General features: G+C 41.7%; 1 protein-coding gene across 4 annotated transcripts; it reads right to left on the bottom strand.

Annotated features, from left to right (window-relative positions):
- Window positions 1-780: 780 nt before the first annotated feature.
- Window positions 781-26,508, bottom strand: rc3h2 (ring finger and CCCH-type domains 2). 4 transcript variants are annotated; one of them, XM_085279253.1, is made up of 20 exons: window positions 26,079-26,508; window positions 19,672-19,999; window positions 19,434-19,551; window positions 18,676-18,948; window positions 17,764-17,939; window positions 16,190-16,390; window positions 14,620-14,752; window positions 12,756-12,874; window positions 12,322-12,434; window positions 11,919-12,215; window positions 11,490-11,692; window positions 11,082-11,380; window positions 10,853-10,999; window positions 9,046-9,183; window positions 7,329-7,493; window positions 6,964-7,213; window positions 6,664-6,748; window positions 5,382-5,589; window positions 5,045-5,199; window positions 781-4,920 (listed from the first exon to the last, which is right to left on the bottom strand). In XM_085279253.1, the coding sequence occupies exons 2-20, from the start codon at window positions 19,900-19,902 to the stop codon at window positions 4,779-4,781; spliced, it is 3,453 nt and encodes a 1,150-aa protein (XP_085135379.1). In that variant the 5' UTR covers window positions 19,903-19,999; window positions 26,079-26,508; the 3' UTR covers window positions 781-4,778. The 4 variants fall into 4 exon arrangements, with proteins under 4 accessions (XP_085135379.1, XP_085135378.1, XP_085135381.1 ...); XM_085279252.1 differs by having other exon boundaries at window positions 11,907-12,215; window positions 26,079-26,507; XM_085279255.1 differs by having other exon boundaries at window positions 11,907-12,215; window positions 18,676-18,909; window positions 26,079-26,507.

Genomic DNA, 26,508 nt, shown 5'->3' with positions numbered 1-26,508 from the left:
ACCAGGTCACCACATCACAGCAGGCTCACACACATACTTAGCCTGTTAGGAAATAAGAGATTTCTAATGAACGCTTCACAATAACACTGACCACCTCATGTTTAAGTCCACACTTTTAACAGCCACTTTGATTTGATTAGTTTAAATGCACTGCAACAATCACGCAGGAAGGAATGTATAGTCCTGCTGCATTTTGAAGCAATGTGGGTGCATCATTGTGATATTCTACTTAAAAAAAGATCCTAGGAAATCACATTGAAAAGAAAAATCATTAACACAGTGGTGTAGCAGTTAGCATTGTCACCTTGGCGCGCAAAGGTCTCAGGTTTGAATCCAGCCTGGTGGCCTTTGTATGTGGATTTTTAATGTTCCCCTCATATCTGGGTGGGCTTTCTCTCAGTTCTCCAGCCTGGATGCATGGGTGGATCTAGAGGTCATTTTTTTGTCTACGTTCACACTGCAGGTCTTAATGCTCAATTCCGATTTTTTGATCAAATCCGATTTTTTTTGTCTGCTTGTTCACACTACAAATAAAATGTGACAGCAAACGTGCTCTAGTGTGAACCCTCAAAGCGGCCCGCATGCGCAAAAGAAGAAGTCGCACACAACGCGCTCTGTTTAGACCCAGAGCAAACAGTATTGTTTGACTGATGGCCGTTATTATACAGACTTGTATGGATTCGACCTTTTTTGGTGGATTTTACCTCTTGTTGTTAATTGTTGTAAATGTGCTCCAGCATCTAATCCTATAACAAGACAAATCAAGACAAGAATCACACACACAGTACTATTGTTGGTTTATTATAGCATGCAATTTCATGTGCTAAAATCTTCTTTTTCATAACTTAACGTCTCAGTGCAACCCCGAAGCAGTATGCCGCTGGGCCAAGCTGTCTGCAAGTCATTGTAATACATTTGAACAAGCCAGAAAATGCACCAGAAGAATCAGTCAGTAAAACAAAACTCAAACAGTTTCATACATTATTAAGAGCACATAAATCATCACCACCATAGGTTAGACTTTACTCCAGCCCTGCATTACTGCACAATTAGTAAAAGGGAAACCTTTCACAACGTGATATTTCCAAGGAAATAAATGGAATACATAACAGTATTATTCATCTTGGGGACCTTTTGGATATACCGTCTCTTAAGGATTGTAGTTTCCTCATTCTGAAACATTACACAACTGCCCCAATGACTTAAACATTTAACTATATCTGATTATCACAGGTTGTATAAATGAGCGTCTATACTAAAAGTCCATCTAATGATGGTGTCAGACTGTATACAATGACGGATGTGTACCATCTCTTAATAGTTTACATTTCAATCGAACAATAGATTTGCAAATAAAATGTCTAATACAGACATGAATAGTCAGAAAACATCAGTTCATATGTTTCACAATCAACAAACAGGCTTTCCCCCCATATAATATAGAATAATGCGACACTTTTTTTCTAATAAAAAACATTTTTAGCAAACTTTCATATCCAAAAGAAGCAGACTTCGAATATACCAAGAAAAAAAAATACCACAACAACCAAATGTGGTTATAACAATAATAATATAATCTCTATTAAACAATAATTGATTTTCATGAGCAAGCAATTAAAATGCTGCAAGCAAACTTCAGCACTTGACGTGGCCACACAGTGGGCATGTGCAGAACTCTTACAGCGCTGGGTGTGTTGTATCACAACTACAGAATTGTCATTACTCCTCCGCCATCACAAGAGGGATTAGATCGCATGCATGACGCAGGATGCAGGGAGGGCCAAGGTTTAGGAGGTGGGTTGAAGGGAAGTGGGAAGGGGCACTCGCTGGGTGCGATGGGAGAATCAGTGCAGTGCAGTGCAGTGCAGTTAGCCACTACAGCAGTGCTCCAGACACTTTATAGGAAACAGGGAGTATCACTTTGACATTACTTCAATACTCACAATACTGTTTTTACATACAGTAGTGCCCAGCCCTTTCTCATGTGAACACAAATAGCAAAGCCAATACTTAATACCGAGAGGCAAAGAAAACACTGGCAAATAACATAATCAGTGCTAACACTTTAACCCACGCATGGTTGGGGTGAAAGGGTCAGTTATCAGCAAAGTGAAATTCAGGCAAATACTTCCACATAATATTCAAAGTGATGGATATAGAAAAAGCCAAAGTAGCTGAGCAAATTAAGACTTCCCTGAGCAATTCAAAACAGACATGGGTCCGCTAGCCCCCTCTAATGGAACAAAGCACAACTACAAGAGAAGTATCTCACTCCTCGACTTGACAGAGCCTCTCCCTCCTCGCACAGTTTACAGGGGAAGGAAAATTAAAAGCTGTGGGACGGGGCGCGGATTTCAGAGACTGATTGTACTGTACCCAACATGGCACTTGACATTATTATGTTGTACTTCAAAGGTGAAGCTGTAAACAGATGCAGAGTGATAGTATAGGTAGCTGAGCTGATTTAATAACCGTCTGGAAGCAGCTAAATCCCTGTGCCTGCCCTTGGCTTTCACGGTCACACAAAACAAAAAATAAAGAAATAATTTTTTTTTTAAATTCTAAAGAGTATCACATCAAGTTATAATGAAATGCTCAGACCAATTTATCCAATTCCCTTCTCTCTCTTTCTCTCTCCTTTTACTTTTATAAAATAATGAGAGAAAAGATGTTAATGCTTATGTTTCTGAGTTTGTTTTTTAAATAGGTACAGTAGCGGGGATAAGAGGAAATTAAGGGAGCTTGAAAGACTTGAAAATCAGTTAGCTTTCGACCTCAAGATTTAGAATTGGATGTAAACAAACCTCATAACTTTATATCCCATATATGTATGTATGTATGTATGTATGTATGTATGTATATATATATATATATATATATGGGTTCATGTTTTGTATTTATTAAAGTCACTAAGAAAAATTCACTCATGACAAGAAGCCTCATATTTATAAAAGGAGTGAGGCACAGCAGGGCTGTATGGAAATCACCCATATTGAAACAAAGCCACGGTGAAGTAGCACACGGCAATGTAACACAGACAAACATTAGAAAGCAAGTCTACCACAATGTAACACACAACTAACAACAAAAGAGTGGCAAAAAACCTATACAGAAATACCCAAACAAACAACTTCACAGAAGTTAGTTAAATGAAACTAACCAAAACTTTTCAAAAAGTAAAACAAAGGTTTATAGATGAACAGATGCACGAAGTGGCGTCCCTCTCTTGGGTAGGCTTGACCTTTAAATATCACGCACAGCTGGTAAATATTGTTTACACAACACACACACATACACAAACAAACAAAAAATGACGGGACCGGAAATAATAGACGGTGGACTTTTTAAAATGCAGTTCCGTTTTAAGATCACATTTGTGTTTGTTAACACCTTTGAAATGGTAAACAAACAGAGCTTGTGTGTGAGCGGGGGGACTGTAGAGCACATGCTTCGTTTTAGACCACGCTAAGGAGAGAAAGGCCACTGTATTGCATGTTTGTGTGAATGGCAGTCACATGACGGCGTGAAACTCTTTAACTTAATAAGAGTAGCTGATTAGTGCCACTACAGGCACAAAGAGATAAAACTGACTTGTAGAGAAATTCATTACATTTTCTCTAGCTGCTGCTTGAACTACAAAGTCTGTTCCTAAATAAAATACATTTATGTTAAAAGTATTGTATCATTCATTTAAAAAAAAAAAAAAAAGTAGAAAACTGACCTTAGGTGATCAGTGATCTTTTGAAAATTTAGGTCTGTATGTTTGTGCCTCTGATCCCATGACAGGACTGGAATCCAGAGCCCAACGTTTAAAAGATCATATGACTCAAAAGACAGAGGCTTGATTCACTATCAGCACTTTTTAAAGACCTCTGCTGCTCTTTTTTTTATTTTCTCAGAAGGGTGCCGTGCCCTTTATATTTTTGGTCTCAGTATAAGTAACATCTATGTCTTAATCTTTTCAGAGACGTAAAATGAAATGTCAATATGAAACATAAGGCTGCTCAGAGAAGGCATTTGTTATAGCCTAATAAGACATGGAAAAAATTTTGTCCGCCTAAAAAAAGGGATAAATAATCCCACTGTTTACCCTTTAAAAAGCTATGTGGGCCTTGACCATAAACCAGCACCTGCTTTGAAACTTTTGGAAATGCATGTTTTCCAAGGCACAAGCTAAACGCAAATTACACACAGCGAATTAATGTCAAAGCATTCAATGTTTGGGACAGGCGTAAGTAATTGGAGGGTCTGCTGCTGCAAATGACTTCTGTTTAATTTCCTGTGTACCTCAATGCTATACTGGGAGAAAGGATCTCAGTAAACTTGGTAAAACTGAAGAACATTCACTTATCATATTGTCACCCATAAACTTTATCTGACAGCTTATGCAGAACGACAAGAAAACCCCCCCAAAAAAAACGAAACAAATGAATTCAATCCTATGTGACCGATCGGATGGTTTAAGAGCTCTCCAACCCTCCTTGTAAATATGACCAGATTTGGCACGGCAAACACAGACAAGTTCAGCATCTACTATATGGGAAAACTGGCTATTTACCTTCCTAGCCATAAACAGCAAAGTTGGAAAATTAGTAAAATGTGTATAACTCTTGACCTTGCAGCGTGGCACAGCACAGGCTGTTGACCATTATCTGTCAAGTTTCAGTTAGGCATGTGATCAACATATATGAAGGCTGGAATTAAAAGGTTTTCCATTCAACCAGGATGTGGAACTCAGGTGTAGCTCTTTGTAGGTCAGTGATTGACTTTGTGTCCTCTTAGCTTCCATTGAGCAGCATCTCTGGCCCAGATGTTTCGGGACAAGCCCGGGTAGAAGTGTCACCCAGTCGAGGGGGTCCAACCTGGAGCTTCGCAATGCCCAGACCTCCTGAGACTAACCCTCCTGGAGACAGAGACTTCCTGCAAAACAGGAGAGAGCAAAGATGTGAGACAGGAAGACAGCGAGAGATTGTGCGTCACTTAAGTCAAAAATGACTCAAGACTCGGGGCAATCCTGTGAACAGTGATTACCATGGTAATTCACCTGAAGGCCATTTTTTTCAACAGGTGAGCATCCATCTTTTCTGACTCTGTTTGTGGGTGCTCTGCTGCAGGAGATGAGATGAGGGTAGAGGAGCACGGAGGTGAAAGGAGAAGGGAAGCATCCTGAGACTGTGGGGTGACCAGGTCTAACGACTCCTGTGAGGCAAAATTGTAACACAAGACAAAGGATAAAGAGGTCTGGTCGATAATTAAACCTTTTTTTTTCTCAACTTGTTTTTTTACTGAGACTGTTCCCAGTTCAGAGTTGGGCAAATTCAACATCAATCTTCAGAACATGAAACTACATATAGCGTCAGCATATACAAAATCATACTGACCTGAGACTTTATTTCCTGCTGGTCCGAATCCTCCATGTCTAGAGCACAGAGTTCGAGCTCAATGTCTCGATCTGGGTCTGACTCGCTCTCAGCTCGGTCCTGATCCTGGCTAAAGGCGGTCCGGTGAGCTTTCAGATCAGACACAATTTTCTCTCCGCTCCCTATTGAAGTTCGTCTGGCATGTAGCTCTGAAGCACAGAGCTGCTCACTAAAGCAAGCACAGACCGGCACAGATCAGTTTTTTTAAACAAAGATTACTGTGTGGTCATGTACAATCATGTGAAAAAATAACATTTCCACAGGCCTTTAGGAGCTATAACTTGAAGTAATAGTCTTCTATATGACTTTATCAGTCTCTCACATCGTTCGAGAGGAATTTGCTGCAATTCATAGAGGTTAGCACACATTTGTTTTTGCACAGCTCTCTATGGCCCAGCATCAGAGAGCATTTCAGTCAGGTTTAGGTCTGGACTTTGACTGGACTATTGTGACACCTTGATTCCTTCATAGCCAATGTGTTGAAGAGTTGCTGCTGTGATTGATATCACTGTAATGCTGCATGACACAATTAGGTCTGAGTTTAAGTGGTCCAGCATATGACCTCACATTTCACTTTACAATATGTTGGTATCCACAGGAGTTTATTGTTAACTCAAGATGCTCAGATCCTTGGGCTCGTAAAATGAGCCTAATTCATCGACCCTCCACCACCGTGCTTTAGAGTTAGTGTGAGATGTCTGTGCTGATATGCTGTGCTTGATTTTCTTCAAAGATGGAACAGTGCATTATGGCCAAACATCTCTACTTTGGTCTCATCTGTTCCAAGGACAGGTTTGTATAGATGAAACTTTGCAAGCCTAAGCCGTGCTGATATGTCACTTTTTGAAAGAAGAGGCTTTCTCCTGGTAGCCCTTCCAAACAAACCATACTTGCTCGGTCTTCTTCTAATTGTTCCGTCCTGAACTTTAAAATCCTAACTGAGGCTTCTAGTGTCTGATTTCTAGCTCTGACTGTTGCACAATGTGATGGGGGTAAATGTGATGGGATGCCCACTGCTGGGTATGCTCCCGAAATTTAACCAAACTTCTGCATTTATCTCAGTGGTCTCTCTTGGTGATGATAAGTTAATCGTGTGCATTTGATTAGCAGCATCTGGCTGCTACTTACCCTCTTAATTCCTATGGAGGCAGTAATGGTGTGCGTAGCCCTGTGAAAACCTCCTTTTCACATGACAGCAATGAAAAAAAACTAGAAGGACAGAGTCTGAATGTAAATGCTGTACCTCTCCAGGAAACTGGAGTGGCTGGAAGAGTCTGATCCTCTGGAGCTCCACCTGTAGTCACTGTGATCCAAGTGAGCATTGTAATCTATGAATGAATGAAGAGTTGTAAAGTAAAACATTTGTAAAAACAACTGAATCACACCAAATAAAGCAATATAAGAAAAAACATCAGATTGTGCTTTAACTCTTTTCAAAGAAGGTACTGATCTACTTTTAAACATTTCTTATCTTTTCTCTTCTCTTTCGGTCCCTTTTGAGTTTTTCGTACGATATCTTGTTTCGTTTTTTATCCCTGCTCACCTTTGAAGTTGATGGGAGTGGTACTGGCGCTCCCTTGGCAGGCTGTTGCTTGGACAGGGTCAGTGGTGTGGTAGCCTGTGCGGGACGCCCTGGAAATGGCCCCCCACTTCGAGATAATGGGCCCCTCACTAAAGGGAATGATCGGGTCTTCGTCTTTCAAGCGACGGTAGTTATCCAGCGAATGCAGCCATCGCTTCCCGACGCCGCTATCTCCGACGCCACCACCTCTACTTTCGTTACTGTCCAACTCCTGCATGGGGAAAACACGTGCACATTTTAAAGCGATCGCACACATTTGTACACAGCCAAAAATTCTGTGTTTTGCAATAAACAATTGATCCTTTTGTATATATGAAGAGCCTTACCGAGTGCTCAGAGCAGGCGTGAGATGAGGTGTGCGCAAGCGTTTCAGGCTCAAATGAGCTGAGGCAGGGCCCGATGGTACCACAGGACCAAGGGGAGTAGTGAGCCAAGCCTTCATCACCTCTGAACCTGCATCCCACACACTGACCTCCACTATTTTCCACATGCTGAAAGAGAGAGATAGAAAAACAGTAAAAAAAAAATGACTTGTGCTTGCTGTTCATTGCTCTAGATTTACTTGCCCAAAGGTCAAGGACATTTATTTATTTATTTAATTTAAGATTTATTTTTCAATTTTTCAGGCACCCGAGGAGAATAGCTACACCTTTTTTTTCCTCCGCTGATCTTCGGCCAGGAATATGCCATGAAATATTCAGCTGTGTGAATGGCATGCTGGTTCAACATTTCATATTTTGCATTTGATAAATCATGCAGAAAAGCTAACATATTTTTAAGGTGCCCATTCTCTTTCCCAGTTCATTAAATACTGTCACCTTGCCTGGTTTCCTTTGGCACCTGTGCTGTGTGACACCTGGTTACAGCAACAAGAAGCTGGTCTTAACTCACCACGTATGGACACCTTTAAAGGACCACCTTAAAGGCATTAAGTATCCTTTAGCATAATTTGCAAATGATCCTGAACTTGACAACCAAGAGCAAAATTAAAGTGTAGATCAAAACAAAGTGTTAAACACAAAGAACAGAAACCACTGTTCCCAAGCTTAAGAATTGGTAACTGAAAACCACACCCACCCTTTTTTGCTTCCCTATATGGACTTTGTCACTCTTTAAAACAGAACAGTTATCTCCCAGCATACAATATTGCTGCAGCCGGTGAGTCAAAGGACACTTTGTTCATATCTCAGCAATCTGACAGAAAGGCGGTATTTGACACCCTGAGATGAGAGCGTGTTGGTCATCCCTGTGACAGATTGGCAGCCTGTGTGTGGGTTTAGATGGGATTCAATTCCTCCAAGACCATGCAAAAAGCAAAGTAACGTCCTTAAAATATAGCAGCCACATGTACTCACTAAGTTGAATTTCTGCACTTGCTGCCAGTGCTGACACTTTGCAAAAATCACTGCGCCGACAGCCAGTCTCCTTGGTCTTATTTGCTTATTCTTGTTATGCAGAGTCTTTCAAATTTTACTGAACGTGTTAAGCAAACAATTAAAAAAGTTGTGCACCTAATAAGTGGTCGATTTAATCGTGGATGTTTTCACAAACAGACATCTGCCAAACTGTTAAACAAAGCTTTACTCCGCTGAAAGCCTGAGTCACTGCTTGGTGAAGTCTTGCCTTCTCTTTTTCTCTCTCACTTTCTCCCGCACAAACACACACACACACACACACCCACACACGCCACAATTGTGCATTGCTATGGTATCTTCCTCCACAGTTGCTAGGCAACTATCTCCCACTTAAATAGCATTGGACACAGCTGAAGCATAAGCTTTTGGGATAGGAATTAAAAAACAACATAATTTAAAACCGTTAAAACACATAACCAATTCACCCCTTCGTAGCTTCATCCGCCTGCAGTGAGCACGTTAATAAATATTTAATAAAAAGAAGGGCAGTTTTACTTGTCATGGCAATAAATCCCCTTAAAAGTGTTGTGTGTGTGTGTGTGTGTGTGTGTGTGTGTGTGTGTGTGTGTGTGTGTGTGTGTGTGTGTAAATAAGGAGAAATGGGCATCTCTTTTATTTGCTTTGATACCTCTGTCCCAAAATCGATGGTGAAGATGGGAGAAGACTGGGAGGGTCTGTTGGCACTGTGATGATGGTGATGATGAGCCCACTGTTCCTGCTTCCTTCTGAACAGATCCTCATAGCCTAGAGCAACACGTCCGTAGTCCTGAAGAGGGAAGCGATGGGCAGGGGAGGAAACATCAACAGAGATATTACAGCATATATAAGAATAATATGAATAATAATATATCTGAACCCAAAATGGTAGTATTGATACAGCCTTTGCAGTCTTCTGCACTTGTGTGGCCTAGGTCTGAAACTGGTAGCAGCCAGGGTGGAAACTGTAAATAACTATGCAAGATAATGTAATGTCCTTTATGTGTCAGAGAAATGTTCACGGTGGTTATTTTTTCTATTAGTTTTCCTCATCACGTGTACATGCAAGTGGGGGGGATACTGAGTTGCATTGCACTTAGTGGATTCATTTTCTTTTCTTGGCTTTTAGTAACGCATAATAATGCCAGATGGGATCATGTTTGTTTGCTCTTTGCAGATTTTTTTTACACTGCATCTCCTCATTTTCACTTTTATCTCCACAAATACACCCTACAAAACGAGTCTTGTTATGTACGACAGGTAATGTAGCTCTGTCGGTGAAGTGCGCTTTAGCACTGCAGCAGTATAGCTGCTAATGCTATACGACGATATGAGAAGGAGACAAGTGAGTGGGAGAGGCAGAGACATATTCGGGTGAGAAGTGGGAGGACTATAAAGGAGGTTGAAGCTCCATGCTGCAGCTCTGTGACTGAAGGGGAAGGTAGAGGTGAGGCGATATGTGGGTGTAAAAAGAGTAAGAGAAGGAGAGGAGATGTTGCTGTAAAGAAGCAATAAATCTGTTCAGTGTAACACAGACCACCACCAATTAAAAATTGATAAGGTAATGTGATATATTGGGATGTTAGCATTATTTCCCTCAGTAGGGACCACTATTTTTTAATTACAGCATAACTCAGTCACTTATCTCTCTCTGTATGCCCACTGATCAATAATTCAAATATATATATTTTTATTTTATTTTAAAGACTTCTGCTCTTCAAATGAGCCATGGGGGAAATTACAATATCACCACTGAATTAAATGTCTAAGCGAGATGTTACTGATAAGAGGAAAGTTTATTTTTCCAGCCAATTAGTAGTGAGTGTTGCCCTCGGCAATGGTGAAGATATGTTGGAAGATAAAGGGCCAAAAGCTGCAGTTCTTCAATAGACCACTTGGGGCTGGCTCTAAAAGTGTGCCAATTCCTGTACACCCCCACGCTACATATGCCCACTTAACTGAAGAGATGAAATGTATTTACAGCTTTGTTCTATCATTTATTTACCCCCTCTCTGACAGCTACAGTCCCCTCCATAATATCTGAGCTTTTTCCCAGCAAAGATTTTAATGGTGATTACAGTAGCAGTGTTGCTGTTTTGGATGCTAGAAAAACATTTTCTTTTCACTCACTGTGAGCTCACTGTGCCGGTAACAGCTCTGCCTCTTTGCTCTGAGTGTGTATAAATTATGACATCATCGTCTTTGCTGCTGCTGCTGCTGCATTATCAGTCTTTCTGTTTAAAAAGTGGGGGCCGTGTGGGCTGTTGTCATACTTTTTATTCACATGCCTGCTCCGAGAGACGTTTCTATTGCAGGTCTATTTTTAGTCGCAAATGTGGGTGAAACGTTCACGTTTACATGGTGACAACTGCGCTCTACAGACTCATAGATTAAACAAAGCTTCGATGCAAACACAAAAAGTATGTCTTTTATATACAGTCTATGGTTGTTTCCCCTACCCTGTGTAGCCCTGCACGATGTTCAGCTCCAGAACAGTAGTTGCTGTCTAGAGAGTTGAACCTCTCCCTGAGTGGAGGTTGGTAGACAGAGGAATGCAGCACCTCTGGAGGCAGCGAGTTACTCCTGGCGTCCTCTCTGTGGTACAGCTGCAAATGTAATCATCAACATTACAAATAAAGTCGCAGAATTACCACACTTTATGGTAGTATGATAGTCGAGATTGCTCACCTGAGGCCTCCATACTCTCCTGCTGTCATAGAGGGGAGCGTAAACTCCATGAGCAGGGCCCATTGGGTGCCCTGGGTGGGCATGGAACGTGTGAGGTCCCATTCGATCTCTAGGCGGGTGTGATGGGTACCCCGAGGAAGACGAAGAAGGTGGGTGTGGAGTTTGAGGTTCATTTGGGTAAGAAGATGGAGGACCAATGGAAGGTGGCAGAGAGGATTCTGGGACGTTGGAGGATCGCAGGAACCGAGCCATACAAGGTTTGTGAGGGGGATGAAGACTTGATGGGTAATAGGAACCTGCTGGAGAGTAGGAGGGAAAGAAGAAAAACAGAAGCTATGAGCACTTTCCGCCTATCGCACAACAGTGAAGTATTTCTGCACATCCAACTTCGTGTAAAAACAAACTCACAGGCTGGCTGATAGTGGGCAGTGTCATATGTGGAGTGAGGCTCCTGGTAGTATACCTCGGACGCCTGAGAAGGATGCGATGGACGCAGAATAAACTGACCATGTTTGGGTATAGGAGCACCACCATCAGACCGTCCGACTGTGGTCAAGGGAGACATCACTGATGAGTGGCTGACTGGAGTCCTGGGAGGAGAGAGAGGCTTCCTAATGAACCGAATGACAACACACAGAGAAAGAGTTAGTACAAGATTAGGACTGAGTTGGAAATTCATATGGTGCTAGAGTTTTCACCTGTAGTTATTCTCTTAGACATATAAACAGCAGTGCTACGCTTAAAGCAAAATTAACATTGATCACAGGGTTAAATACCAACAACAGAAGATGTAAACATCAGCAAACAGGTGGAAACAACTCTTACTGTTCTGCTGACCCAGATGTGGTTTTGTTGGAGCCAGACACATTGGGCCCACTAGTTCCATTTGGCACAGCTCGCTTAGATTCCTCCATCACATCGAGCCCTCTGGAGATCAGCTGAGGGTGATTTAGGCTGGGTACTCCCTCCGCCATGGTGGCTGTGCTGTCTCCATTGCCTTTGAGCCCCTGTCCTACTCCTCCAGACACATCAGAGTGAATGCTGCCCTCCATGGTGAAAGTTTTATTCATTCCCCCCTGCGCTAAAGGGAACCCACGGCCCACACTGCTGCTCTTCTTGTTCCTCAATCTAAATCTATCGAGTAAAGGATGCACAACAGGAGCATTCAGTATAATGGACATGTATTAGATGCTATTTTTTTTAATCATAGAAAATGGAAGTTATGTAGTTGCACACTCACTTCTCCAACTCATCCTGTGTGTGCGCAAATGTGCAGCTGGTTCCTCGGGGACAGCCTCCCTGCTGACGAAGATCTCGGCACATGCTGGTCTTATACTTGCTGTTTGCCTGAGGCTGCAAAATGCACAGACCCAACTATTAAACTACTACGTTTATCTCATAGGTAAACCTACTATAATGAACATATCTCCCTACAACAACAATTTCAGTGCTTTTCCAGGCGCATGAGACTCACACGGCAATTTCAGTCTCTATTCGCTTGGCTATACTTTTAAAGACGAGGTTCAGTCCTCTCAACTAAATCTGTTAGCTGTTAACAGCTCTACCAGCTCTTTAAAACATATATTATGTTAATGGTCTTTTACAAACTTGCAGCACATCCCACCTTATACCTGGTTATCTGTTTTGCGACTATAATTGTTAGCCTCAGGGTACCTGTGGAGTTTCATGGCTCTTCTTGCTGAAGTTCTGTATGAATTCCACTAGACCATGAACCACCAGCTTTACAGCCAGCATCACACTTTCGAGCTCCTCCCATGATGGTGCGGAAGCATCTGCACACAGAACGACAACATACAGTTTGTTAAGCAGAGGTTTTTATTACTAGAAATCCACAAAATTTAATCTACTGTTCTGTGTAAAGGGTGGAATTACTAGCCCTAACCCATATTTCTCAACCTGTTGCTTCCTAAACCCAATAGTGGGATTAAAACAGTTCCACCCAAAAGTGGAACTGTAATTTTGGTAGGCCAGCCAATCCTGAGAAGGTCCACTAGTCTTCTGGGTTTTCTCCGTTTGTGGATAATGACTCTGGCTGTGGTTCACTGAAGTTCCAAAGCCTTGGACATTATTTGTGATGCTTTCCAGAATGACAGATGTCGACAGGGCAGGGCAGGGTGAATTACTTTTCACACAGGTAGGTTTGGATAGCTTTTTTCCACTGATAAATGAAATCATCATTTAAAAATGCCCTTTGTGATTACTTAGGTTATCTTTGGCTAATTGTTAAATTTGTCTGATGATCCGAAACATGTAAGTGTGAGCTATTCACAGAACTAAATTACAGAAAGCCCAAGTAGAATTCAACCAAGAAATTTGTAGTGTAGCCCACTGAAAATATAGAATAAACAACTGAGACCCTGTTACCATTAAGTCAAATTAATACTCTCCCCATCTGGAGCGTTATTTCTATCTTTTTGGACGTTCCTACACAGTCTAATAACTAAAGAAGATATGAAAGCAGGAATGCTAAAGCTAAATACTATCATAATGAAATGTCACAGTAATATTTACAGCATTCAGATCTTGGCTTCGTGCATTAAGAAGTCAAGATTTGATAATTAACACAAAATACATTGTACAGCTGAAGGTCACATGACTATTTTGTTTGAAAAGCACAAGCTTCCAGTTTTTTGCTGGCTGTAGCACAGCAGCAGCACTGCAGAGGGATAATATCCCACATGACACCAAAGAAAATATAGCCACTTGCAGTAATGCAGCATGTATAATATATTGTCTAATGATTTGAGAGGCACAGTGCAGAATACATTTCTGAGTGCTGAGGGTGTATGTAAAAGACAAATAGACATCAAACACTTAGTCATTATGTTTTGATTAGTAAATGTTTAGCACACATGATGAATCATAACTTTCCCTCTGTCTTGCACTCGCAATTTGCCTTTTGGCATGTAAGCAGCACTTTTTTCACTCAACAATCCTTCTGAAACCCTAATAATTAGAACCATATGGATACTGTTACCCTGCCTCCCACCCTACAGCAGCTGGAATAGGCTCCAGCCCTCCTGCGACCCTCATAAGGATAAGTGCAAGAAATTGGATGGATTGATGGATGAATACTGTTCTCTATGTGGCAGTCCACACCAGTGGCGTGTTGAAGCTACTGTAGGTGGAGTCACTGGGGATATCCAGGGGTAGAAATATGGAGTGAACTAATAAAAAAAAATATATAAAAGAAAATAAAAAAATTGAATAAGGTGGGCAATATAAACAGAGTTAGAGAGGCAAAGCTGAGATGGTTTGGACATGTGCAAATGGGGGGAGTGGAGATATTAGACAGAGATTTTGAACGAGGATAAGCAATGGGTTGATGTGACAGAGGAGGATGCTAGGGAAGCAAATGAACAAACAAACCTGATGCTATTGTCCCACCGTTTATTTCACAAAAATCTGACTTGGGTCTTATTTTCTTGTTAATAAATGATACAAACTGTGGAGTGTGGGGCATGTGAAGAAAACCAAAAAAAGCTTGAGATCCATGGTGTTAAATGAAGGGATGTACCTGGGTTGTGGTCTATGTTGGCTAGCAGTTCTAGGTGTGGTCTAAGGCTTGTGAGGTTGGCAGGATCTCCTGTCCTCTGCAAGACGATCGTCAGCTCCTGAACACTCTTTGCAAACGACTCTGGAGACTGCAACTAGAGCAGATGAAAGAAGATGATGGTCGTTTTTCAAAGAATTAATAAACAGATGATTGCATTATTCCTCTGCTTCCGCTCTCCAGACGCTTGTTATAAATAGAGATGGACCGATCCGATATTACGTATTGGTCCGACACTGACATAAATTACTGGATCGGATATCGGAGAGAAATAAAAAATGTAATCGATCCATTAAATATCAAAAAAGCACCTCACAAAACTTGCAACATGGCATAACTCGGCTCATAACCGTGGCACGTAGCAGCAGTATGCATCACGTGATAGAGCGGCTGTGTGTATTTGTAGCCTCGCTACCAATCCGGCATTTCATCTCCGAGGAAGTTATCCCAGAGAGAAGTAAAGCAAATGTGTAAGTTCATCTCTGAATGTTTGTAAAGCATTCCCGCGTTAAGCTTAACAACTGATATATGGAGCCACCTTTGCCCAGAAAGAGGAAACCAGCAGCTGAACAGCAGCAGCATGTTTAAGCTTGTTAAGCTGTTGTTAGAATTTATTTAATATTACTTTCTACTCGAGGATCTTTTTCTATGTACCTGATGGCTGGTAACTGTGCAGGGGCGGATCTAGCAAAGTTTAGCCAGGGGGGCCGATAGGGCATGAACAGGGAAAAGGGGGCACAAAGAAATACTTTTCTTTCTTATTCTCATTTAAAATGTCGAGCTTTTAATCAATAATTATCCGAATCTTACACCCAAAGTTTTAATTTGATGTAAAATGTATAGAAGCCCATTACTGTATATAGCAACTATTAAGTCTAATATACCCTAGTAAGCTATAGTACTTTTTCCTTTGGGAAGGTACCATCTGTGCAGTCTGCAGTTCTGTTGAAGATGTTGAATCTATTTAATTATTTTTGAAAAATAATTTATTTCTGAGCATTTTTTCAAACTGCATCAAATTAAAGTTGATTACGTCAATTAAGCATCATGAGGTGGAGGGTGGTTCCCTATTTTTTTTTTTTTTTTTTTTTTTTGCTGGGAGTTTTAGAACACTATTAGTTAGGTTGCTTAATATTTAAAATACCAGAATAGGAAGGATGGTGTAGGTTTAAGTTTATCAGATTGATCAGTGTTGCTGAACTATGAAATATTTTGGGTGCAGTGTATTTTTTGCATACAGGTATAACAGATTAGCTTTAGTGTTTGTTTGTTTTTTTTAACTTGAGTATGAACTTATACAAAAAGCAGCAAGATATTTAAAAAACAGTTTTATTGATTAAAAAACACTATATCGGATTCATATCGGTATCGGCCGATATCCAAATTTATGATATCAGTATCGGTATCGGACATAAAAAAGTGGTATCGTGCCATCTCTAGTTATAAACACTGCTTGAAATTTTAAAAAGCAAATTCAAGCTGTCACAACCTTGCACACGGTCACCAGAGGTGAGGACACGAAGCCTAATGGTACCTTGTCAATGATGGACTGCATATGTGACTTGTGGACCAGGTCTCCATACAACAGAGAGGACCACTGCTCAGGTGAGATTCGCAGGCCCGCTTCCATTGCGATGTGGACGATCTGCGCGTCATGTTCCCTCCTCAGTGCCTCATATGTGCGAAACTCCTCCTTGAGCTGCATCAGGGAGGAGTCCTCATCACGCTTTGTCACCTGATGATGAAGATGGATGAGCGAGAGAGGGGATGAGAGACAGGGGAGTGAGAAGAAGAGACAAGGACACAAATGACCTTTGTCTCCAATACGATTAGACAGACAAAAAAAAAAGAAAAATCAAACTTTAACACGATTTCAAAATAAAGCTTCATGTACTCTTGTGTATATTATAAATAGTGCACTTAAAACTGAGGCACAATTTTAGGTTATCAACACCATTGACGTTTTGTGGGGTCAGAAAATTGAATGATTAAGGCTACTATGGTAATTTTGTACCAGCAATGAAATCATGTTGTTATAATGCACACCTGCATGGCTTCTTTGGAAAAATGTGTGCCTGTTTTAAATTCCTGTTAACTCTCCTTGTCCTTAAATTACAATACATTTCTATCTGTGAAACCTCAAATGCTGAGTGTCGTGTTTGCAATTAGTCTCGTAAATCAAACAGAGCCGTCACTTTGTCAACATGTGGTGTCTTCAGACTCAAACACTCAAATTCAGATCACACAAAGGGACTCTCCCCTTCTCAGAATCTGCCCTATGAGTAATCATCATAAGACACCAACTGTCAGCTGTTTACAAATATAAAAACACAATCAAATTTCACGATCAGGTTTTGTCTTTACTCCTTTATCTATCTTTGCATCGTTTATCTTTCTGTGTATCTCTGTGATGTCTCTGTCTGTCCTGCGAGGCGGGGCAACAGGTGCAAATATAAACTGCCGTTGCATCACAAGCAGATAGCTGGCATTTCTGCCCTGCCAGCGATGTCTGTCATCAGATAACAGGCATAAAAATACACACGCGCGCACACAGATGCGCACACACACGAAAATATATTTAAAGAAGCCCATCTTCTTAATAAAGAAGTGGCCTTTTATGAATTATTAGTACCAGTATTTAAGTGGAGAGGATTCACACTGTAATCCACTGGATTGTGCTCATTTTCATATCCATCCACAGCTGAAAGGGAGTTTTGCAAAGCTTTCTCAGACACTATGACTAATTTTAAACGAATCGTTATTTTACTTTTTTTTTTTTTGGAAAACATTGTACTGACGAGAATGTAAGTTCTGGAAAGTACCTACAAAACCAATGCCAAAAAGGGGATATTAATCTGAAGCACCGCCTCATCAGAAAAGAAACCTGTAGTCGTACCCGACAATCTATTTAGGTCCCCTCCATTAATGAGGCCATTTATCGTGGCTTGGGTTCTTAGGACAGCACCAAATGGTGATGGTTTTGTAACGTTTGACATAGAACAAATTCAATGATCTGTGGTTTGCTTGTTCAGTTCACTGAAATGTAGAACCTGTCATTTCAGCATGTTTACACATTCCTGTAAGTGTGCATACATCTACTGCCTGTACCTTGAAGCAGGAAGCCCTGTAGAGCAGCTGCACGACGTGGCCTATGCTGGTTTTGGAGGCCTGGGGGAATCGAGCTTCAAGCTTTTGGACTACAAACAAAACCAGCACCTTCCTGGACAGAGCTGAACCGTCCTCCAGAGCCAGTAAGACAAGCTTCAGTGCATCTTCTTGCATAGCTGATGGAGGACGAGTTGGAGGGTTGTACAAGGATTGAGAGATTGACAGGATAGGAAAAAGGTGGTAATGAAGGGGGAAGTCAGAATGAAAGTAGCAGTATATGAAGAGGAAGTGGGGAGAAAAGAGAGAACTTTTTAGCACAAACACACTCAGTGACATGGGCAGCATGCACATGCTATACATATTCGAATATTCAACACTGGTTACATAAAGACTAAACAAAGGCAAGTGTATATCTAGTAAACAAAGGGTTTTGGAGGTGTCCTCAGATTTAAATGAACTCATTGTGTTATCATGACGAGAAAATCTTTCCCAGTCAGAATCTGCCCTATGAGTAATCATCACAGGACACCAGGTTCCAGCACCAGCAGGCGGTTTGATGAAGCAATTTAAACAGTTCTGGACACAATGAGTCCACTGACTTGATAAAAGATGACAGGGTGACACAAATCTAGTCTAACAGCATGAATCGTTAATGTTAAGGAAAACTCTTTAACTGCACTGCTTCCACATTTAAAACTTCAGAGTGTCAAATGTTTAATAAGTGATAGTTTTTAAGACAACATGTTTTACATGTTTACATCTTTAGCATACCTTACAGCACTCCAGTGATGATGCATATACATTATGCAAATGGTTGGAATTTAGCTGTGATTAGAAAGTGCTTTGCCTCACAGGCATGAGTATAGAGGCACTATGTGATATAGCTAATATGTTTCTGTCATGCACACTTACCGGGTCCCAGAAACTGGCAGCCCCGTGCCCTCACTGCAGCCCAGAGGTTTGCAGAGAGCTGCTGGGGGTTCTGGTGCTGAAGGATGAGCTCGGTGACTGTCCTTTCCCCCAGAGACCGGCCTGCCCGAACCGCCCGCACGCGACCCTCCTCCTCCACCAGCTGGCAGTTCACCAAGGTCACCAGCTTCCTCTGCATGGGCCTACTGAGCACACTCGGGCTCAGGTTTGCCACACCTGTATTAAGCGACAGCTCCGGAGTTAAACCCACTGTTTCTAAAACCAAATAACAATGAAAGCATTCACTTTAGTCATCAGATATTTAGTCTCAATTAAATAATAGCTGAAGAAAAACAAATTAAGAAGAACTTTATCCTCCTACACAAAAACAACAGCTGAGCAGTCAGTGTTCTTATGCATGTAATAACCTCCAACCAAACCCTTGCTTTTCCTTCTTAACCAGATATGATCACCATTGAGCAAAATGATGAACACTGCCCCAATCCCATAAACCGGAAGTCTATGAACAAAGAACCAGTCTTTTTCAGTAATAAAATCTTCTTTTTATATAGTCCGGAGAGAGATGAATGTTCCTTCAGCCTTATAAAAGCACACAAGCTTCCAGCATCGTGAGAAGTGTGAGAATCATCAATGCCAAGTTACACAGGCAGCCCAACTGCAGTCCCCACGCACTGAATATAAGGAGCTTAATTCTTTTTCACAACTGCCCAAATGTACCACACAAAGCACACATACAGTACCTTTTGAGCCACTGATGGGCTTTAGGTAGAGAGCCAGCTCTTCTACACACATCCTGCAGACCTCATAGTGTTTAACCTCTGCTGCACTGCTCAGACTCACGGGTTGAACATCTGGGACCTGATATCATACCAGGGATGAACACAGAAGATATATAAACACATAAAGCTTCAGGCTTTTCTCACTGTGACAGTGTCACAATCGCTCACATAAACAGGAGTTCTCTCTTTTTTGCCTCACCTGAGCGCCAACCAGCTGCAGCAGGGCGCAGTTGACAGGCAGCAGGTCGATGTCGGTGCTGATCGGCGTCTGATCAAAGGGACAGGCCTTGCGGTGCAGTTTGTGTAGGCAGGTCTTACACACCGTGTGGGAGCATCCCAGACTGATGGGCTGGTGGCCGCTGCTGTCAAACTCATTGTAGCAGATGGGACAGGACAGGAATTCTGTCCACTGGGCCGCCTGCACTGGCATCCTGCCACCACACCACCGAGACAGGCGATGCCGAGCTCAGGTGGAACGCATGTCAACGACCCCGACAACAGCACCTGCTTGCCAGTGCCAACGATGACTGTAAGGAACAGGATGTAAAGATGTGAATTAGCTATTTAGGGATCAATTAATATATCTCATTTGAACTCAAATATCATTTGGACCGATGTGCATGAAGCCCAGCAAGTGTGAACACTGGATAGGTATTTCAGTTCCACGCATTTTGCAAAGTACAAAGGCAGCCCCTCACATGTCATAAAAGTTATACGTTTATTATTTGCAATGAGGGCAATAAAACCGTTTAACTTCCTAAAAGAAGTAGCTGCCACTGGGTAGGTGTGTGTTCCCCAAACACACACCGCAATAAATGGCACCTCCTCAGCGAGAACACAGTTTCAAGTCCAGGTCTATATTTCACCGATCTCATTACAAAAGCAACAACAAGTGGGAACAGACGATGACAACAACAGCAAGTAGGAAAGAGAATTTAACAGCATTATTTGTGAACCTGTTATGAGAGTGCAAAAGTTCAGAATGTATATTAGTAGAGAAGCCAAAAGAAAAGTTTTACATGATTGTGAGACTGAAATTAGTCATGCTGAGTCTTCCTGGTTTGCTTTTTATAACATACCGTACCTTCTCTTGAGTGTGCATGAGTGTGGACATAACTGATAAGCACTGACAGTTGTGCACAGACAGCTATGCACATAGAGCTGAATAGTACCAGAATCTTTTTTTTTTTTATTGTGAGGACAATTTCAAAGCCCAACACTGCACCAACACACACAGAGTATCATGAAAAGTTAACCCAAAGCAATTCTAGATCATTAATACTGGTTTTAATATCCATTGTTTTGTATTTTTACAAAACGTAATTATACATTTTCCAATATATTTTAAATCATGTGCACAGATAATCGGAAATAAGCCAAAAGCCGCTTTCAAGATTTGAGTCGCTTTGGCACAATGTGCAGGATATAATGCCGGGATACTCTATTTTACTACATTAACATCCAGATTACATTAGTGCTTTAATAAAATACTGCTGTGATTTACTAGAAGAGTCAGGCTTAGCCACTCACTGTGTACAGCATGAGAGAGGAGGAAAAGTATCAGGTATATTTTTGAATTTATAATGGATGTTTGTTTATGGGATAAAGTAATGCTGTGGTTTTATTTTTGTTTTGTTTTTTCTGTATTATATTGCATGTTATTTATATATGAAATACTTAGTATATTATAGAGATGTTATGACTAATCTGAAAGTATGATTAAAAACATCTTGTCAGTAGATGATTCAGTTGACCAAACCCATTCATTCATATATTTTCTCAGCTGCATTTTGAACTCAGGGTCAGCAGAGCCAAGCTGTCTTGGAAGTAGAGTTGGGCTACACCCTGGACAGGTGGCCAGTCAATCACAGGGCTGACACAGAGAGAATCAACTGACAAGCACACATGCAAATGTGCTAATATTCTGTGTAAAAGCCTCATGACTAAGCTTCTATACATAGCTGGTTATTGACCAAACGCAAAACCTTTCATAAAATATAACCACAAAAAGGAAAAAATCAAACACAACATGATCCTTCCGTCTCCACTATACAAAATGTTTAACACTGCCTTCAAATGGTGAGCGCCTGTTGCATTCATAGTCTGTTGCATCTGCTCAAAGTACAATATTCACTAAAATAACAACAGCTGGTGCCCTCACTCAAACGGATTTAGAGATACAATAAAATAACTTTATCACGCACACGCCAACTGAAAAAAAGACGACGATTAGAGGGAGCTGTTAATCGGCTGGACCGGTTTTTGTTTACATGTGTAGGTACTGCATGTATCAAACTAATGGAGAACTATTATCCAAAACCAGAAAAAGACACCATTTCTAATTTTATTTTAAATACTATTTTTGGAAGCTTTATGAAAACCAAGTCTGTTAACAATGGCAACTTTGCAGCAGGAGGTCAAAAAAAAGAGGAACTGTGCGCATTACGCACGTGCTGTACTCCGCGTTAAACAGCAAATATGCCCAAAAAGTCCTGCAAATCCATATGCAGCCATAATCACATAAATGGCAGCCTGCCAGATTTACTGCAAAACAAGACATACGCACCTTCGGAACGACCCACGACTCGCCTCGGCAGCGCTCTCTGCTTGGCCGCGTGGATAGCCCCGCTCTGTCCTCGCGCGTCATATTTCCTTCCGCGAGAAGCCCAAATATAACACCGGTTACAGCTTTTGTAGCCCACAACCTGCTAAAGAGTGAGGTAACACTCATGTGATGAACCGGCTTCTGGGGGCTTTTTGGAAAACCAAGAAGGTGGGGAGTTTTACCACGGCGCGTGAGCCGGATAATGTCTTTCTGTGAGTCCTTGCAGATTAAGGGGGGTGTAGCCTCTGGGGGCAACTGTTTAACCGTGATTCACTGTCTGTAGTCACGTTGACAGCCACCTGTTCCTGTTCTGACAAACTGCTATCCCGTCATTTTTTTTTTCACAAATAAGCCCCAGCTACAACTGTGCCTGAGTGCTCGAGGTACAGCAGTACTTCCCGGGTTGCTCGATGCAAGCCTACGCTATCACACCACTATTAAAATAAAAAGCATGAGTACCTCACATCACATGAGTGGCAAAAAAAAAAAAAGTCATAATAGACACAAGATTTTTATTTCTTGCATGAGTGCATCACTGCTGCATTTAGGCAGAGCATGCACATACAAACAGACACAAAGCCCACACAGTCATGAATACTTCCAGTCTTGTGACAGAAAGAAGTGGGTGTGCATTACTGCAGACCACAACTTCCTCATCGAGGTCCTCTCCTTTTCTGATTACACTAAAAAAGGGAAATTAACCTATGAGCAATGATTTTTTTAATTTTTATTCTTTCGGGGATGCCTGTGGCAGAAGCGCCTCGAGTTCTCACTTGAGAATGAGACATTCTGAAGAGCATGAACAAAGAAGAGGGTCAATATAAGCGAGCTTGGTGAAATTTAAAACACACAAGGCCAAAGCAGTTTTTTGCTTTCCTCGCATGGTGCTGCTGAGCTACCCACTCTACTCAGTTGACGATGAGAAGTACATTGTGTCTTTACAGCCAACAGTTGGCGAGCTATCATCTGGCTGTGAGGCCTTGCTTGGCCCCCTCTGGGTGTGTGTGTGTGTGTGTGTGGGGGGGGGGCATCTGGAGTTTCCTTTGGCATGTCTCACAGAGAGACACACACACAGACAAAGATTGTTAGGGAGTGTTCTACAGGACTTGAAGTAATACTCTACATCGGGGTGACATTTAGCTCATCACATGGGTATCACTTATGCTTGGACTAAGACTGAGTTAACACAGTTGAAGCTCTTAGAAAATATCATGCCACAGCTCAAGTCCTTGTTACAGTTACAGGTTTTCGCTACACACTGAAACCTAATTTCTGCTACTGAAAATGGCAGCACATTTGAAAGGAATAGCGGAAGTAAGGATCATCCAGCAGACAGCCAATGAGGCTTCAGTCCAAGCAGAACACACCCACTAGCCACCAGGATTAGGTCATAGCTGGAGTGAGAGCTAACAGACATGTAGTAACAATGGATGGGTGAATTTTGATATGCGGCCCTTACACCTTACGTGTGCGTCTGTTGCCGCCACCAATTCCTGAATGTGTTGGGTCATGATGTTTTAACTCTGACTCCCGCTTAAGTATTTCTGTAGGCCCAGCGGAGCGATGTGGCACAGTTACCTCTATTCCACCCCCCCAGTATCTGCAGAGAGACCCTTCAGGGGCAGCACTACTTTTTCATACACTTCTGTGTATGAAGAAAGCAAAGAACAAAGGGAAATATTTGTATTTCTAAACAATTTTAAAGCCAACATCGCATAGTAAAAGTGAAATAGGAAAACATGTTTTAAGCAGTTATGCAGTGCTTAGACAATACAATCTTAAATTGGCTGTGACAGCTATAAGTTTAGGGCCTCCTTGTGGCTTTGCAGTCCAAGACGTTCAGACTGTAACTGTCTCTAAGCCAAATTCTGACGTAATGTATTTGGATGCCTGACATTCCCTTTTATTGTCAATCCACATTTCCTGTATCGAGGATTCACAATACAATACCAGCATGACAAGACCCCCCCTGTGATTCATCACAATATCTGTGTAAACAGAGAAGAAGAAAAAAACACAGAAGAGGCACAAAGCACTAATTATGTATTGATACACTATGCTGCGGGTGTGTGTTATGACTGCTACTGAATAAGGCACCACAGTCGCTCAAGGTCAAAGGTTCAAAACCCAACGCCTTTTTTTTGTGTGGAGTTTGCATGTTTTCTCCGTACACAGTTTCCTCTGGGACCTCCGGTTCCTCCTGCCATTGAAAAACATGCTTAGTTAATGCTGCTCATGAAGGCCAAGGACATTTTCGCAAAACATATCAATGCTTTCAAGAGTTTTACAATAAAGTGCAGTTGGTGGGTGGGGGGTTTGTTGGGTTCTCCTACTTTTTCCACCGAAACGTAATTTACTTGTAATGAACACATCACAGCTCCAGTTTATTCATATTTAATGCCTCTGAAATATGTCTACACATTATATTAAAAAAGGCTGAAATATTTCTAAATACTCGTGTCTTTTAACATTTTTCGCCAACGTGCCAATGACCTGTTAAATTCAACCTCACAAATATCACAGCCATAATTTTACCATAATTTTACCATCCAAGCCTCGTGGGAACATCGAAGCACAACAAGGCTGAAACTTTACGCGCACAACACTGCTGCCAATAACATTTTAATAACATCTTTCAGTGTTTACATTTTAAAGTTTAATGGATACTTCAAAATCGCAAATCGGAAAACCTCATTTCACAGTGACAGTTTTTATATGAATGAAAACTTTCTATTTGAGTAGGTAGCAGCACCTCTGTGAAGTGGAAACAATAAATGCAAATGACAGTCAGCAGCAGATAAAGGATGAAGGGAAAGTTAGACTTTAACACTGAGAAATGATGGCGCCAGGTAATTGTTTGCAAGACTCTCAAAGGGCACAGAAAATCCAATCTGCTGCACAGGGAGCACAGAACGCTGATGCACTTCGAGCCTGCGATATAAAACCATAACATAAAGTCGCACCAATACACTGGAATTACCACACAGCTCGTTTTAAATGTTGTCAAAGCTTAGCAACTCTAAGTCATAACAGTGCCAAGATAACCCTGATAAGACAATGGTACTCGTGAGTTCATTACATTTCATATCACTTGTTTCACCATGTCATGTCACTTGTTTTTTTCAGTGTACTGTGGGGGTATGTGGGCTTGTGTGATTATTTATTCATTATGTCTGTCATCACAGTGTGTGGGGGTAGTGTCTAAATGGGAGGCAGGGCACTCATACATCTCACAAAGCTGCTGCTGGTTGTTTTATACAGTATATATTATATACACACTGCACCATAGTCTGTTTCACTTTGCCTGTGATTTGTGTCTGCAGCAAAGTGGAGGGAGGGCTGCTGCACCTTTGGTTAATAATGCTAGAACACAAGGTTGCTTCCAGTTGCAAATCAGCAGGTTATACAGTAACCTTCCCTGCAGGGCGGCCATGCTGCATGCTTAAACTTTAAGATGACAGCGGCGGTAAATAATATGCAACACCTGAACTTGGAAACTGCTCTGCTACGGCTCAAGAAGTCACTCTCTCAGCAACAGCGATGTTACTCCATAAATTTCACATTGTCTTGGAAGCGATCTCCGCGCACTGGAGCCAACATTAAGCAGTCTCCACCATTACAGCAGCACATCTACTTTCATATCGCTTCACATATTGCCACTGAGTGCCTCAACTCTTTCCAGAAAAACCCCTCGTTTGTATTCCCAGCTCACTTAAGTGCTGTCACTTCATTTCAACTACAGCCCACCTTCTTTTAATATAACACCAGTGCCAATTCAATTCTAGAAATTAATGCGGTAGGAGCATGATGGTTATTATAGACATTGCTTCTTTTTTTTTTTTTTAGATCATGAGCCACGATACAAGCTCTTATTTGCAAACGATGGGGGAATAAAAAAAACCCTAAACAAAAACATGTAAACAACCCCAAGATGTCAAAGCTCTGCAGAAAAATCTGAGCAGTGGGAGAAAGTAGCGCGCACCTCTGGATAAGTCACTTACCTCACGCGTTACACCAGAACACCGGAATAAACATATTCATAGCCATCCACGTGAACATGCCTTCAAAATTATTCTTCATCAGTTGCAAAACAAGCGCAGGGGAAACATTATTTCTAATGCGACACTGACACGGCACGGCATCCCAGAGCAGTAGAGACAGGTGCCTTGGTCCGCTTTTAATCCTCTGCCCCCCTTTCGCAGAATACGTGACAAGAGACGCTCGCTCCTCTCAGGTACGGCGAGCCACACGCCCTCTGCTTGACAAACCGAAGCTGAAACGAGGAGATGGTGGTATTGCTCCGCCAGTGATGGTTCCCGATCTGGCCCTCATCATCGGACTCAGCACCGAGCTGCACGGACAGAGAGGGGCACGCTCCTCCCCAGATATGATTTACTAACTGCACCGCGGTTCGGCTTCAAAGGCTGGTGC

This window comes from Mchenga conophoros, linkage group LG7 (genome assembly GCF_057382185.1).
Source record: "Mchenga conophoros isolate Kocher_MC1m ecotype Shallow Benthic linkage group LG7, M_conophoros_male_GT1.1, whole genome shotgun sequence".
Taxonomy (NCBI): Eukaryota; Metazoa; Chordata; class Actinopteri; order Cichliformes; family Cichlidae; genus Mchenga; species Mchenga conophoros.
The sequence above is the reverse complement of the archived record's forward strand: the minus strand, read 5'-3'. Positions and strand labels throughout refer to the sequence as shown.

Coding starts and splice junctions, on each gene's coding strand:
- rc3h2 (XM_085279252.1), bottom strand. CDS start 19,902: ATGCCAGTGCAGGCGGCCCAGTGGACAGAATTCCTGTCCTGTCCCATC. Junction 11,381..11,489: donor TGCCCACTATCAGCCAGCCT/GTGAGTTTGTTT, acceptor CCTACTCTCCAG/CAGGTTCCTATTACCCATCA. Junction 11,000..11,081: donor GGAGAGTATGGAGGCCTCAG/GTGAGCAATCTC, acceptor TTACATTTGCAG/CTGTACCACAGAGAGGACGC.